Source organism: Glandiceps talaboti, chromosome 18 (genome assembly GCF_964340395.1).
Source record: "Glandiceps talaboti chromosome 18, keGlaTala1.1, whole genome shotgun sequence".
Lineage (NCBI taxonomy): Eukaryota > Metazoa > Hemichordata > Enteropneusta > Spengelidae > Glandiceps > Glandiceps talaboti.
This window is the reverse complement of record NC_135566.1, coordinates 21884346-21900563: the sequence shown is the minus strand read 5'-3', so window position 1 is coordinate 21900563 and position 16218 is coordinate 21884346. Positions and strand designations below refer to the sequence as shown.

At 36.3% G+C, this 16218-nt stretch overlaps 2 protein-coding genes across 2 annotated transcripts in view; one reads left to right on the top strand and one right to left on the bottom strand.

Annotated features, from left to right (window-relative positions):
- Positions 1–2788, bottom strand: part of LOC144449831 (phosphatidylinositol 4-kinase alpha-like) — a 197398-nt gene extending 194610 nt beyond the window's left edge. The window contains exon 1 of the mRNA XM_078140404.1: positions 2699–2788. Within this exon, the coding sequence (XP_077996530.1) occupies positions 2699–2788 (90 nt within the window). The remainder of the gene's footprint in view (positions 1–2698) is intronic.
- Positions 2789–3060: 272 nt separating this feature from the next.
- On the top strand, positions 3061–11146 carry LOC144449469 (leucine-rich repeat-containing protein 14-like). The gene is made up of 5 exons (XM_078140007.1): positions 3061–3168; positions 6546–6979; positions 7540–7665; positions 8131–8309; positions 9825–11146. Exons 2-5 carry the CDS (start codon positions 6556–6558, stop codon positions 10560–10562), a joined length of 1467 nt encoding a protein of 488 aa, XP_077996133.1. The 5' UTR covers positions 3061–3168; positions 6546–6555; the 3' UTR covers positions 10563–11146.
- Positions 11147–16218: the final 5072 nt, after the last annotated feature.

Sequence of the window (16218 nt, the reverse complement as noted above, 5' to 3'; positions counted from 1 at the left end):
GCAAGGTACAAAGGGATGACCACACCATGCACTGTACAGCAAGGTACAAAGGGATGTCCAGGTCGTGCACTGTACAGCAAGGTACAAAGGGATGACCACACCGTGCACTGTACAGCAAGGTACAAAGGGATGACCACACCGTGCACTGTACAGCAAGGTACAAAGGGATGACCAGGTCGTGCACTGTACAGCAAGGTACAAAGGGATGACCACACCATGCACTGTACAGCAAGGTACAAAGGGATGACCAGGTCGTGCACTGTACAGCAAGGTACAAAGGGATGACCAGGTCGTGCACTGTACAGCAAGGTACAAAGGGATGACCAGGTCGTGCACTGTACAGCAAGGTACAAAGGGATGACCAGGTCGTGCAATGTACAGCAAGGTACAAAGGGATGACCACACCGTGCACTGTACAGCAAGGTACAAAGGGATGACCAGGTTGTGCACTGTACAGCAAGGTACAAAGGGATGACCAGGTCGTGCACTGTACAGCAAGGTACAAAGGGATGACCAGGTCGTGCACTGTACAGCAAGGTACAAAGGGATGACCACACCCCCATTTGATACTCACTCAGTCCATGCTCTAACAGATTAATGTCCTGATAATACTAGCATTGTAACTACTGTATATGTATAACCAACATACATGTACTTGTATCTATTTTGTCAAATGTAATAGACCACTTTACAAAAAAAATGTACATGTATGTATTCTACTCAGTAACCATAACTTGCTTTATAGCATCTGTGTGGAAATAAGTCTTTCCAGGTTGACCATCCAGTCTTCTACAATGGTGGCCAAAATCATTCTTGTCCATGATAAGTAGGTAAAGCTACATGTATCCATGTTCCATGGTATGAGGTAGGGAAATCTATACATAACAGTTTGACCAGATTTTCCAACTCATTTTATATACCAGGTTCTGAACCCTCAGCAAATATACTGATACAAGATGATACATTTGTTTTTTAATAAGTAATATAATTACTATTACTTATAAGGTGCTACATATTTAATTGCTTATGATGTTTAGAATTACTATAACAATAATGCCATTTTGACTTTCGGCACATTTTTGTTAATTTTTTGGATTATCAGCAAACTTATGGCTGTTATACCCACAGACATGCTTCACTGTCTGTGGTATACTAGTACCTTATACATGTAATTGTATCATTGTCAATTACAGAAGTAATTTTTGGGGGTGTTATGTTTGAATATTCTCATATTATCCCTTTTGGCATACATGTATTTCTCTAACATGGTTCTAGATTGTAAACTGCAATTTACAAATTTCAAGTTGAAAAGATGCATCATTTCACTTAGTGCTTGAATAGCAGCTGTATATCTGTTGCCATGGTTACATGGCAAAAATCAAACAGGCAAAAACCCAACCTACACATACAAATACATGTACACACTCTAGTAAAACTTATCTATCTGCTAGTTATGTTATCTTATTGTTTATTATCTAGGGTGTCCTATGTGGACTTAACAAATTATACAGTACTAAAATACAATTTACAAAAAATAGACAGCCACATCCAGCCCTTTGGCTTATAAGTTATAGGACACAAAAAATATCAAATTAAATACATATCATTATATTGTTTCTTTCTGACTGCAGTCACCACCTACATAACTAACTAACTAACTAACTAACTAACTAACTAACTAACTAACTAACTAACTAACTAACTAACTAACTAACTAACTAACTAACTAACTATATATATAAAAAAAAAATATATATATATATATATATATATATATATATATATATATATATATATATATATATATATATATATATATATATATATATATATATATATAGTAAATAGTATCAAACTCGTAGAATAGAGTGCTCGATGCTTGGGTAAGCAGGGCGGGAATAATCAAAGTGGGTTGGTTGGAACTTGAGGTGCTTGGTTGTAACTCCGAGTTTCACGCTCAATGCGTTCATCAGACAACAATATATATATCCATAAACATTTACACATAATCAGTTCTATCTCTCTGTAATAAGTTGTGTTCTTATAGTCTTGATAATATCATGGATGTATTAGAGAATTCTCCTCAATACATCCATGATATTATATACCTTACAAATTACACCATTTGTAATAATAACTGCAACTGTATGTTTCTGCTTATAGTTGTAGGTAAAGTGACTTTGTAATATTTATCCGAAATCCACTATCCAAGCGAAATGAACGGACAAATTCTCATATATCTTGCAGCTATATTACTCTAAAGATGTGTTGGACTTATATAATACAAAGTTAGTGCTGGGCGCCGCGTCGAGTGTCTAGGTGACTGTACTACAAATGTAGCTCATCTGCTACATGACGTAGCTTGTTATCCGATGCGATTTGTTATTGTATGTTGGCAGTGGCAAACGTAAATTTGCGATATAAAAATAGATATTATAGAAATAGATCTGTGTTATTGAAAAGGCTCCAGATCACAGAGCTAATAGGTTGACTGAAGTGTGCCATTACTAATTACTCTTAGTACGACAAATTGTGGCACCGCATCGACGATGATGCCGTCTGCACTGAGCTGAGAAGTTGTACCCAGGCCCATAATTCACCGATTACATGCATTCGTTTGAAAACCGCTATTTCATTTCATCACACTACGTCATCGCCCTATCTCATATGAGAAAAAAAATTATCCCCTCCCACTCACCTTTTGCCATGGTGGTGATGCTGTATTCGCCAGAGATCGTGCCAAATGTAGTAAAGTCGAAGAGAAGAATCGCTTCTCCTCCGCCGCCATATTTGCCTACGAATTACCACCTAACTCATCCAAAACATGCAGAAAATACCTCTCAAAACAATTTACGGCAAAAACTTACTAAAACACATTAAACGTCCACTCTTTCCATCTCATTCTTTCTATACAGAATACTTACAGCTGTTTGATTCCTTTGGAAAATACTTGCCAAATCAGGAAATTGTATTTGTCAGCAATATAAATCGTATTTTACGCGTCCTACATGTGCTAGGGAGTCCAAAACATTCCCAGCTTATGACACTTTTCTCTGAGGACGCACAGTGACAGCAGTGTCAGACTGTGGTAGACCAACCAATATATCGCTACGATAGCCAGAGCTGTTGTCATATATTCTCAATTTCTAGGAAGGTTTCTGTTATCAGGTAATTATAATTATGTCCAATCATTATGGTTACCGTTCTGATACAACTCTCGGAAATAATGACATACACCGTAGGACTCAAATTCATTAAAAAAGTTTCATGGTTCTACTAGAAGTTTTAAGTTTCGCTCTTCCACGCTGACGGGTTTGAATGTTATACCAATGGTAAAACTGTATCACTTTAAAATTTTCTATGCGAAAATTTGACACATTAGATCGCTGTATGTAATACGTGGAGAGTGCTCGATCGACCTTGAGCTCCATCACTTGATGCGAATTATGACGTGGAGAGCCTTGCTGAAACAAATACAACATATGTCTTTGTTCAAATGTTTCATCGTATAACTAGGAACTCCTTGTACGAGCCCCTTTATAGAAGTCATCACCTTTGTAGTCATCATAATCATTAGAGGTGTTGTTACAGTCACTTCCTCAGCGTATGCATATTTTTTTCTTGACTGTGCATGGTGTTATTCAGAATCCTGTTTATCTGTTCACATTGATCATTACTGGTTATAAATTAGGATCCTATTTTGAACTATTTGTCTTTTCTTTGATTCTTTTTCAACTTGTTCTGTTTACTTTTCTTAGTTTTCTTTCCCTTCTAAACATGTTTTTTTAATTAAAAAAACTTCCAAACTTTTCATTGCTTTTAGCACATCTGGCACTATTTTCTTTTTGATTTTTGTTCTTGTTGTCTTCACTTTCCCTTTCCCATTCCATTGAGAGACAGAGACAGAAAGAGAGGGAGAGGGAGAGAGAGTCTGATTCCAATTACTAATTTTCATTTATAAATTTCCATCCATTAGGAATACATGTATGTGTTACAGACTAGCTGTTATATACATTGTTGTACATGTTCATATAATTTTCTCACTGCTGTTCTCATAATTTGCTGACCTAAATGAAGATGTTAACAGGAACGAAAGCTTGTCAGAACTTGTGAAACCAGCATTTGAGTAATGTCAGAGTTTTGTTTAGACTTTTCTTTAAATTTAAAGCATTAAAAAGGCATATGTAGGCAGTGATTAACATAAGTTTACATCAGACTGATTATTCAAATGAGTCATTATGTAAATGAACTCACAACTAAATATTTATACAACACATGATGTGTGATAATGTACATTGCAAAGTTATATGTAATTGTGCTAAATAGCACAATGTCACTTGCATGACTTGTTGGCTGCAATTATTTCCTTTTGAACAGTTTAAAATAAGTAACCAAAATTTAGCATCTATTAATAGTATTATCAATTTTCATATACCCTATGAAATACAAAAATGTTGGTACTGTAGCTAACTGAATCAGTTTGAATTGAAAATGGTATGTATATTTTGGTCAAATAACAACATCATCTGGTAGGCAAGTGAGTAAACATTCAAAACATGTATGCAAATATCCCCAGCAACCATGACCACGCCCATAGCAACAGCCAAATGGTCATGTATTTCACAAAGATAAAAACAGGGATTAATAGACAATTGAATAAACATTCAAAAAATGTATGTAATTTTGCCTAGCAACAAGACCACGCCCATAGCAACAGCCAAATAATCATGTATATTGCAAAGATAATAGGAATTGAAAGACGAAGGAATAAACATTCAAAAAATGTATGCAAATGTGCCTAGCAACATGACCATGCCCATAGCAACAGCCAAATGATCATCTATATTGCAAAGATAATATCAGGAATTCCTACACAAGTGAACAAAAACAATAAAAAATGTTTGCAAATATATCTAGCAACATGACCACGCCCATAGCAACAGCCAAATGATTGTGTATATTGCAAAGATAACACCAGGGTTGGATAGGCTATAGGATAGGATGTGTGTGTGTGTGTATGTGTGTGTGTGTGTGTGTGTGTGTGCGTGCATGCATGTGTATGTGGGTATGTCTGTCTGTATGTATGTGTGTATGCACGCATGTGTGTGTATGTATGTATGTATGTATGTGTGTGTGTGTCTGTCTGTATGTATGTATGTATGTTATGTTGTATGTATTTATGTATGTATGTATATATGTATGTGTGTATGTATGTATGTATGTATGTGTGTGTATGTATGTATGTATGTATGTATGTATGTATGTATGTGTGTATGTATGTATGTATGGATGTGTATGTATGTATGTATGTATGTATGTATGTATGTATGTATGTATGTGTGTGTATGTATGTATCTATGTATCTATGTATCTATGTATCTATGTATGTATGTATGTATGTATGTATGTATGTATGTATGTATGTATGTATCTATGTATGTATCTATGTATCTATGTATCTATGCATGTTTACATAAATCAGTGAAAGTTGTTATCAACCCCCATAAAGCAATAAATATTATTGGCAAGTAGCTTAGGCCAAAAAAAAAGAAAAAAAGAATTGTTTCTGGTCAGGACATTTTGTCTAAAGTGGTACGGCGACGTTTTTTTTTTAAAATTCTTAACAATCCTGTCACTCTGAGCAAGTGTGTATGTGGGGCAGATGTCATTTGCTTGTTCATGATTGGCTCTGCAGTTGTCTTCACTAAAGTAGAGAGGGGAGCAAGTGTGTATGTGGGGCAGATGTCATTTGCTTGTTCATGATTGGCTCTGCAGTTGTCTTCACTAAAGTAGAGAGGGGAGCAAGTGTGTATGTGGGGCAGATGTCATTTGCTTGTTCATGATTGGCTCTGCAGTTGTCTTCACTAAAGTAGAGAGGGTTATTTTTGTGTTTCCCCTGATCTGCAGACTGCATGGACTGGACAAACATGAGAAAAAAAAGACTGACACAAGGGGATTTAAGTGATGCATGTGCTGACCAGAAACAATTCTCTTTTTGTATTTTGGTCTTAGACATTCATTTAAGTATGTTATTTCTAAACGTAGGTTTCAGAACCTCAGTAACAGGTGAGGGGAAAGTATGGGAAAACAATTAATTTAAAGCACTTGGTCCTCTTAGTCCTCTTTCTCCCAACTTATACTTTAAGAAGTGTACAAAGAAATGCCCCCCCCCCCCCCAGGAGAAAGAGGATTAAATAATTTTAGCAGGGAAACTGAGTCAAATGTCAGTTGACTTGGGAGACTAAGTAAAATGTCAGTTGACTTGGGAGACTAAGTAAAATGTCAGTTGGCTTGAGTAACTAAAAAACTCCAGTAATGGGTACAGGGGATAATGATATGGGAGAACTAGTTTCCATACAAAGCACAAAATATTGATAACAAAACTACAATGTATTGGGTTGGGTAACCAGGCCATTAAAAGGATGGAGTAATATGGGAAAACAAAGCATGTAATATTGGTAGGGAACTAGCCTACATGGCAGGTGATACCAGTCACCCTCAACAAAAACAATGCTCATTTTTCGATTGTCTTTTTTCACCCACAGACAGTATCACATGATGGCTACAATTGATGATGTAGCAACCTTTGACCCGCATGATTTGGATGCTGTTCCTTGTATTGGTGTGACATGTCCCTTACCATTGGTTGATATATGTGCCAGTGTAACTACATGTAATTTAGAAAGAGTAGAACATGCACTCCATAATGTACCAAGGGAAGTCAACTTCAACCTACTTCGTATGGCGGTACTCAATGAACACTTTGATGTTGCTAAATTCCTGTTAGTTAATTGGCCATATTCATTGCTAGATTTTAAGACTCTATTGCATGGATATAGTGTAATACCACTTGGTAAGATATTTTCAGGAGTTAAAACCAACCTACCTAACAAGATAACAGCAGCTATTGCTGACTGGCTACCTGATATCTTGCAGTCATCAAATATTCAGTGCTTAGACATCTCTACCCTTGACACAGGTAAATCTTCTTCTTTTTCTGAGAGGGGAATTCTTTTGTAACTGATTTATCAGAAATACAGGAAAAAGGTCTTAGAAAAATGTTTAATTCCTGTCTGTCATACTTCCTAAAATAGTAATAGTGATTAGACATGCAGCAATACCATACAATGTACCTTAGAAAATCATCATCTGTCGCATCATTTGCATATCTTGTGTCATTTCTATTCTTGGGTTTCAATAGCATCATTTATCCTGTTCATATCATTGATAAAGTTTCATTGCAGAGTTCTCTCTGGCAGGTTTCACCTTATATATTCATAAAAAAAACTTCTAAAAGGGACAAGAAAGATTAGCAAAATTGCACCCACCAAAGTGTATTCCAAACAAGATGAAGAGAATATATGAAATTAGGCTATGTTTAGAAGGCCAGTCTGAAGATTAGTAGCAAAATTGAACTGCTTATTAACCATGAGATTTCTAAGTGTAACTGACCAACAAGCTACAACTGATGTTGCAAAAAAGTGTAAAACATAGCTATTCGAGTAAATATCAAAAAATTTTATTTGTAATCTCAAATAGATCCAGAAGGTACAACCAAGTTTGCTAAAGCCAGTTTAGACTCTTTAGGAATATGTGAAGATGACATGGAACTCTTAGTTGGACAAATACTATGTCACCAGGTGCCATTTTTGAGTAAACCAAGAAGTAAGTTACAAGTTCTGATGTATATATTGTAGTTGTTACTGTGCTTTGAAAGAAACTCACATCACATCACATCACATCACATGACTAAACAAAAGAAATTCTAAAAGGTAATGGTATAGCTACAGGGGGCGCTGTTCATAAATCCTTATCACATCCACTATTGGTACTTTTATTTGATTGTTACCATGCCTACCAGTTTTGGTACTTGATATATAATACATCTTTTTTGTTTATATGCCTGATTTATTTGTCATATTTTCTGTATGTGTTTATTTTTACTCCACATATTTAGTGATCCCCTCGTTAAATAAATACATAAATACATGTAAGAGCTAGTCCACTCCCAGTTTGTTTTCCATAATTAGTGGAGAGTTTAGGGATAACACACTTACTGTAAACTATTCAGTGACTAACTGAGTTTTCAAGTAGTGTCTCATTTGTTATTGTTAACACTTACCTTTGCAGATAAAACTGTTCAAGTATATTTTAGTTGTACATCAGATCGGTACACACCTGAAAGTAATACCTTGTTAATAGTTGATGCATTAACTGTAGCAGCATTAGCACCCATCAGTCTGCACTGTAAAGCTCTTCGTATGGCAGAGACCGATCTTCCTACAGTTGTCAAATATGTTGATCCAAAGGTAAGAGACAAATCAACAATATCAAAATTATATCATTAATTGACAATTAAATGTTATTCTCCAATATTTTTCTTCATTGCCAAGGAAAATACATTGATAACTTGAAGTCCTTCTGATCACCACTTTCTTATATACTACGGTAGTTTTAAATGACTGCATTCCGTCAGCAATGTCTTATATGTAATTTTATGTGACTGCATTCCTTCAGCAATGTCTTATATGTAATTTTATGTGACTGCATTCCGTCAGCAATGTCTTATATGTAATTTTATGTGACTGCATTCCTTCAGCAATGTCTTATATGTAATTTTAAATGACTGCATTCCGTCAGCAATGTCTTATATGTAATTGTAAATGACTGCGTTCCTTCAGCAATGTCTTATATGTAATTTTAAGTGACTGCGTTCCTTCAGCAATGTCTTATATGTAATTTTAAGTGACTGCATTCCATCAGCAATGTCTTATATGTAATTTTATGTGACTGCATTCCTTCAGCAATGTCTTATATGTAATTTTATGTGACTGCATTCCTTCAGCAATGTCTTATATGTAATTGTAAATGACTGCATTCCTTCAGCAATGTCTTATATATAATTTTATGTGACTGCATTCCGTCAGCAATGTCTTATATGTAATTGTAAATGACTGCATTCCTTCAGCAATGTCTTGTATGTAATTTTATGTGACTGCATTCCTTCAGCAATGTCTTATATGTAATTGTAAATGACTGCATTCCTTCAGCAATGTCTTATATGTAATTTTAAATGACTGCATTCCTTCAGCAATGTCTTATTTGTAATTTTAAATGACTGCATTCCTTCAGCAATGTCTTATATGTAATTTTATGTGACTGCATTCCTTCAGCAATGTCTTATATGTAATTGTAAATGACTGCATTCCTTCAGCAATGTCTTGTATGTAATTTTATGTGACTGCATTCCTTCAGCAATGTCTTATATGTAATTTTATGTGACTGCATTCCTTCAGCAATGTCTTATATGTAATTGTAAATGACTGCATTCCGTCAGCAATGTCTTATATGTAATTTTAAATGACTGCATTCCTTCAGCAATGTCTTATATGTAATTGTAAATGACTGCATTCCTTCAGCAATGTCTTGTATGTATTTTTATGTGACTGCATTCCTTCAGCAATGTCTTATATGTAATTGTATGTGACTGCATTCCTTCAGCAATGTCTTATATATAATTGTATGTGACTGCATTCCTTCAGCAATGTCTTATATGTAATTTTAAGTGACTGCATTCCTTCACCATGTATAAGTTCATTCCACTGGTATATTATGGACTTATTTCGTAGTTGATAATTGGAACATTCAAAAACTAGTATAAGTGATTGATATCTTAATTGTACTTATTAACAGTAGGAATGGCTATCAATCATTACCTGTACTAGGTGTATTCATAGTGTGTCATTTTATTGGCTACAATTCATTTAAATTAAATACCTATTAGTGCCCTAAAATGACAACACAATATGTTTTGTTTTGAATAGATGGTGAGTCACTTGGAAATAGAGAACTGTATCGATCTTCCTGAGATTTACAACACAGTGTTAAGTCTTCACTATCTACAATGTCTTGATCTACCAGACTTTGGAGACTCTCCCATTGACCTGTTAGCTGCTATGTTGAGGTCCTTACCATATCTGAAACGGCTAAATATGATGAATACACCACTAACATCCCTTCTACACAGACTCCTAGATGGAATCCAACAACCTCTAGAAGAGTTAAATCTGAGCAATTGTCGACTTGAAGCTGCAGACTTTGATTATCTTGCTAAGTCCCATCATATCCAGGCCCTCAAGCATATAGATATAGGAAGTCAGAGACTTGACTTACACTTCAATGCCTTCATCAACTTCCTCACTAAAGTTTCAGGCAAACTTGTTCATTTGTTCACATTTGATGGTCACCTGTCAGAACCACAGATCATCACTCTTATTGAGATGTGTAAGTTTCCAGAGCTGCGTCACTGGGTTTTGGTTGGTTGTAAGTTGTTCTATCAGTCTTATCCTAATGTAATCACCAATCTTGCACAGTTACCCAGAATCCAGCATGTGTCATTCTCACTGCCCAAGGGAATGGAGTGGTCAAATTGGAATTATGGTTCTCAGGATGAATGGAAAGAGGCAGGCAGTCATTTCAGAGAAGAAATGAAAGTCTTAGTTGAGGATACATGCACCACTTTTGGTAGAGCACGTTTCACAATTGAGATAGCAAAGTTTTGACCACTGTAAGTTGTAAGTCAGCTGTTAATATGTGGTGATAGCTGTGATGTATGTGTATAGTACATATTGATGGCAATCTCCAGGGAAATAACTAATTATTGTAAACTCCAGTCATGGACCACAGGAGTGAATTAGTTGACTCAAAGAATGTGTGACAATGTATACCATACCTCTTTTACAATGTGAGCAGTAAAACTAACAATAAGTTATTTGATGTTTCCATTATGATATCTTAATAACAGAGTGAACTATGCACAGATATTTAGTGTGTCAGTTGAAGCTAATTAAATCACATGAAACTGTTCACAAGTCCTAGAACTATTAGTACTGGTACTACTCATGCAAGTGAAGTCCTAGAACTATTAGTACTGGTACTACTCATGTAGGTGAAGTCCTAGAACTATTAGTACTGGTACTACTCATGTAAGTGAAGTCCTAGAACTATTAGTACTGGTACTACTCATGTAGGTGAAGTCGTAGAACTATTAGTACTGGTACTACTCATGTAGGTGAAGTCCTAGAACTATTAGTACTGGTACTACTCATGTAAGTAAAGTCCTAGAACTATTAGTACTGGTACTACTCATGCAAGTGAAGTCCTAGAACTATTAGTACTGGTACTACTCATGTAAGTGAAGTCCTAGAACTATTAGTACTGGTACTACTCATGCAAGTGAAGTCCTAGAACTATTAGTACTGGTACTACTCATGTAAGTGAAGTCCTAGAACTATTAGTACTGGTACTACTCATGTAAGTGAAGTCCTAGAACTATTAGTACTGGTACTACTCATGTAGGTGAAGTCCTAGAACTATTAGTACTGGTACTACTCATGTAAGTGAAGTCCTAGAACTATTAGTACTGGTACTACTCATGTAAGTGAAGTCCTAGAACTATTAGTACTGGTACTACTCATGTAAGTGAAGTCCTAGAACTATTAGTACTGGTACTACTCATGTAGGTGAAGTCCTAGAACTATTAGTACTGGTACTACTCATGTAGGTGAAGTCCTAGAACTATTAGTACTGGTACTACTCATGTAAGTGAAGTCCTAGAACTATTAGTACTGGTACTACTCATGTAGGTGAAGTCGTAGAACTATTAGTACCGGTACTACTCATGTAGGTGAAGTCGTAGAACTATTAGTACTGGTACTACTCATGTAGGTGAAGTCCTAGAACTATTAGTACTGGTACTACTCATGTAGGTGAAGTCCTAGAACTATTAGTACTGGTACTACTCATGTAAGTGAAGTCCTAGAACTATTAGTACTGGTACTACTCATGTAAGTGAAGTCCTAGAACTATTAGTACTGGTACTACTCATGCAAGTAAAGTCCTAGAACTATTAGTACTGGTACTACTCATGTAGGTGAAGTCCTAGAACTATTAGTACTGGTACTACTCATGTAAGTGAAGTCCTAGAACTATTAGTACTGGTACTACTCATGTAGGTGAAGTCGTAGAACTATTAGTACTGGTACTACTCATGCAAGTAAAGTCCTAGAACTATTAGTACTGGTACTACTCATGCAAGTAAAGTCCTAGAACTATTAGTACTGGTACTACTCATGTAGGTGAAGTCCTAGAACTATTAGTACTGGTACTACTCATGTAAGTGAAGTCCTAGAACTATTAGTACTGGTACTACTCATGTAAGTGAAGTCCTAGAACTATTAGTACTGGTACTACTCATGTAAGTGAAGTCCTAGAACTATTAGTACTGGTACTACTCATGTAGGTGAAGTCCTAGAACTATTAGTACTGGTACTACTCATGTAGGTGAAGTCCTAGAACTATTAGTACTGGTACTACTCATGTAGGTGAAGTCCTAGAACAATTAGTACTGGTACTACTCATGTAAGTGAAGTCGTAGAACTATTAGTACCGGTACTACTCATGTAGGTGAAGTCGTAGAACTATTAGTACTGGTACTACTCATGTAGGTGAAGTCCTAGAACTATTAGTACTGGTACTACTCATGTAGGTGAAGTCCTAGAACTATTAGTACTGGTACTACTCATGTAAGTGAAGTCCTAGAACTATTAGTACTGGTACTACTCATGTAAGTGAAGTCCTAGAACTATTAGTACTGGTACTACTCATGCAAGTGAAGTCCTAGAACTATTAGTACTGGTACTACTCATGTAGGTGAAGTCCTAGAACTATTAGTACTGGTACTACTCATGTAAGTGAAGTCCTAGAACTATTAGTACTGGTACTACTCATGTAGGTGAAGTCCTAGAACTATTAGTACTGGTACTACTCATGCAAGTAAAGTCCTAGAACTATTAGTACTGGTACTACTCATGCAAGTAAAGTCCTAGAACTATTAGTACTGGTACTACTCATGTAAGTGAAGTCCTAGAACTATTAGTACTGGTACTACTCATGTAAGTGAAGTCCTAGAACTATTAGTACTGGTACTACTCATGTAAGTGAAGTCCTAGAACTATTAGTACTGGTACTACTCATGTAAGTGAAGTCCTAGAACTATTAGTACTGGTACTACTCATGTAGGTGAAGTCCTAGAACTATTAGTACTGGTACTACTCATGTAGGTGAAGTCCTAGAACTATTAGTACTGGTACTACTCATGTAAGTGAAGTCCTAGAACTATTAGTACTGGTACTACTCATGTAGGTGAAGTCCTAGAACTATTAGTACTGGTACTACTCATGTAGGTGAAGTCCTAGAACTATTAGTACTGGTACTACTCATGTAGGTGAAGTCCTAGAACAATTAGTACTGGTACTACTCATGTAGGTGAAGTCGTAGAACTATTAGTACTGGTACTACTCATGTAGGTGAAGTCCTAGAACTATTAGTACTGGTACTACTCATGTAGGTGAAGTCCTAGAACTATTAGTACTGGTACTACTCATGTAAGTGAAGTCCTAGAACTATTAGTACTGGTACTACTCATGCAAGTGAAGTCCTAGAACTATTAGTACTGGTACTACTCATGTAGGTGAAGTCCTAGAACTATTAGTACTGGTACTACTCATGTAGGTGAAGTCCTAGAACTATTAGTACTGGTACTACTCATGTAAGTGAAGTCCTAGCACTATTAGTACTGGTACTACTCATGTAGGTGAAGTCCTAGAACTATTAGTACTGGTACTACTCATGTAGGTGAAGTCCTAGAACTATTAGTACTGGTACTACTCATGTAGGTGAAGTCCTAGAACTATTAGTACTGGTACTACTCATGCAAGTAAAGTCCTAGAACTATTAGTACTGGTACTACTCATGTAGGTGAAGTCCTAGAACTATTAGTACTGGTACTACTCATGTAGGTGAAGTCCTAGAACTATTAGTACTGGTACTACTCATGTAGGTGAAGTCCTAGAACAATTAGTACTGGTACTACTCATGTAAGTGAAGTCGTAGAACTATTAGTACCGGTACTACTCATGTAGGTGAAGTCGTAGAACTATTAGTACTGGTACTACTCATGTAGGTGAAGTCCTAGAACTATTAGTACTGGTACTACTCATGTAGGTGAAGTCCTAGAACTATTAGTACTGGTACTACTCATGTAAGTGAAGTCCTAGAACTATTAGTACTGGTACTACTCATGTAAGTGAAGTCCTAGAACTATTAGTACTGGTACTACTCATGCAAGTAAAGTCCTAGAACTATTAGTACTGGTACTACTCATGTAGGTGAAGTCCTAGAACTATTAGTACTGGTACTACTCATGTAAGTGAAGTCCTAGAACTATTAGTACTGGTACTACTCATGTAGGTGAAGTCCTAGAACTATTAGTACTGGTACTACTCATGCAAGTAAAGTCCTAGAACTATTAGTACTGGTACTACTCATGCAAGTAAAGTCCTAGAACTATTAGTACTGGTACTACTCATGTAAGTGAAGTCCTAGAACTATTAGTACTGGTACTACTCATGTAAGTGAAGTCCTAGAACTATTAGTACTGGTACTACTCATGTAAGTGAAGTCCTAGAACTATTAGTACTGGTACTACTCATGTAAGTGAAGTCCTAGAACTATTAGTACTGGTACTACTCATGTAGGTGAAGTCCTAGAACTATTAGTACTGGTACTACTCATGTAGGTGAAGTCCTAGAACTATTAGTACTGGTACTACTCATGTAAGTGAAGTCCTAGAACTATTAGTACTGGTACTACTCATGTAGGTGAAGTCCTAGAACTATTAGTACTGGTACTACTCATGTAGGTGAAGTCCTAGAACTATTAGTACTGGTACTACTCATGTAGGTGAAGTCCTAGAACAATTAGTACTGGTACTACTCATGTAGGTGAAGTCATAGAACTATTAGTACTGGTACTACTCATGTAGGTGAAGTCCTAGAACTATTAGTACTGGTACTACTCATGTAGGTGAAGTCCTAGAACTATTAGTACTGGTACTACTCATGTAAGTGAAGTCCTAGAACTATTAGTACTGGTACTACTCATGCAAGTGAAGTCCTAGAACTATTAGTACTGGTACTACTCATGTAGGTGAAGTCCTAGAACTATTAGTACTGGTACTACTCATGTAGGTGAAGTCCTAGAACTATTAGTACTGGTACTACTCATGTAAGTGAAGTCCTAGCACTATTAGTACTGGTACTACTCATGTAGGTGAAGTCCTAGAACTATTAGTACTGGTACTACTCATGTAGGTGAAGTCCTAGAACTATTAGTACTGGTACTACTCATGTAGGTGAAGTCCTAGAACTATTAGTACTGGTACTACTCATGTAGGTGAAGTCCTAGAACTATTAGTACTGGTACTACTCATGTAGGTGAAGTCCTAGAACTATTAGTACTGGTACTACTCATGTAAGTGAAGTCCTAGCACTATTAGTACTGGTACTACTCATGTAGGTGAAGTCCTAGAACTATTAGTACTGGTACTACTCATGTAGGTGAAGTCCTAGAACTATTAGTACTGGTACTACTCATGTAGGTGAAGTCCTAGAACTATTAGTACTGGTACTACTCATGCAAGTAAAGTCCTAGAACTATTAGTACTGGTACTACTCATGTAGGTGAAGTCCTAGAACTATTAGTACTGGTACTACTCATGTAGGTGAAGTCCTAGAACTATTAGTACTGGTACTACTCATGTAGGTGAAGTCCTAGAACAATTAGTACTGGTACTACTCATGTAAGTGAAGTCGTAGAACTATTAGTACCGGTACTACTCATGTAGGTGAAGTCGTAGAACTATTAGTACTGGTACTACTCATGTAGGTGAAGTCCTAGAACTATTAGTACTGGTACTACTCATGTAGGTGAAGTCCTAGAACTATTAGTACTGGTACTACTCATGTAAGTGAAGTCCTAGAACTATTAGTACTGGTACTACTCATGTAAGTGAAGTCCTAGAACTATTAGTACTGGTACTACTCATGCAAGTAAAGTCCTAGAACTATTAGTACTGGTACTACTCATGTAGGTGAAGTCCTAGAACTATTAGTACTGGTACTACTCATGTAAGTGAAGTCCTAGAACTATTAGTACTGGTACTACTCATGTAGGTGAAGTCCTAGAACTATTAGTACTGGTACTACTCATGCAAGTAAAGTCCTAGAACTATTAGTACTGGTACTACTCATGCAAGTAAAGTCCTAGAACTATTAGTACTGGTACTACTCATGTAAGTGAAGTCCTAGAACTATTAGT

What these genes read in the sequence shown, in the direction of transcription:
- LOC144449469 (XM_078140007.1), top strand. Translation starts at nt 6,556, where the DNA reads ATGATGGCTACAATTGATGATGTAGCAACCTTTGACCCGCATGATTTG. An exon ending in CATCTCTACCCTTGACACAG is followed by an intron (nt 6,980 to 7,539) that starts GTAAATCTTCTT and finishes AATCTCAAATAG; the next exon opens with ATCCAGAAGGTACAACCAAG. An exon ending in ATTTTTGAGTAAACCAAGAA is followed by an intron (nt 7,666 to 8,130) that starts GTAAGTTACAAG and finishes TTACCTTTGCAG; the next exon opens with ATAAAACTGTTCAAGTATAT.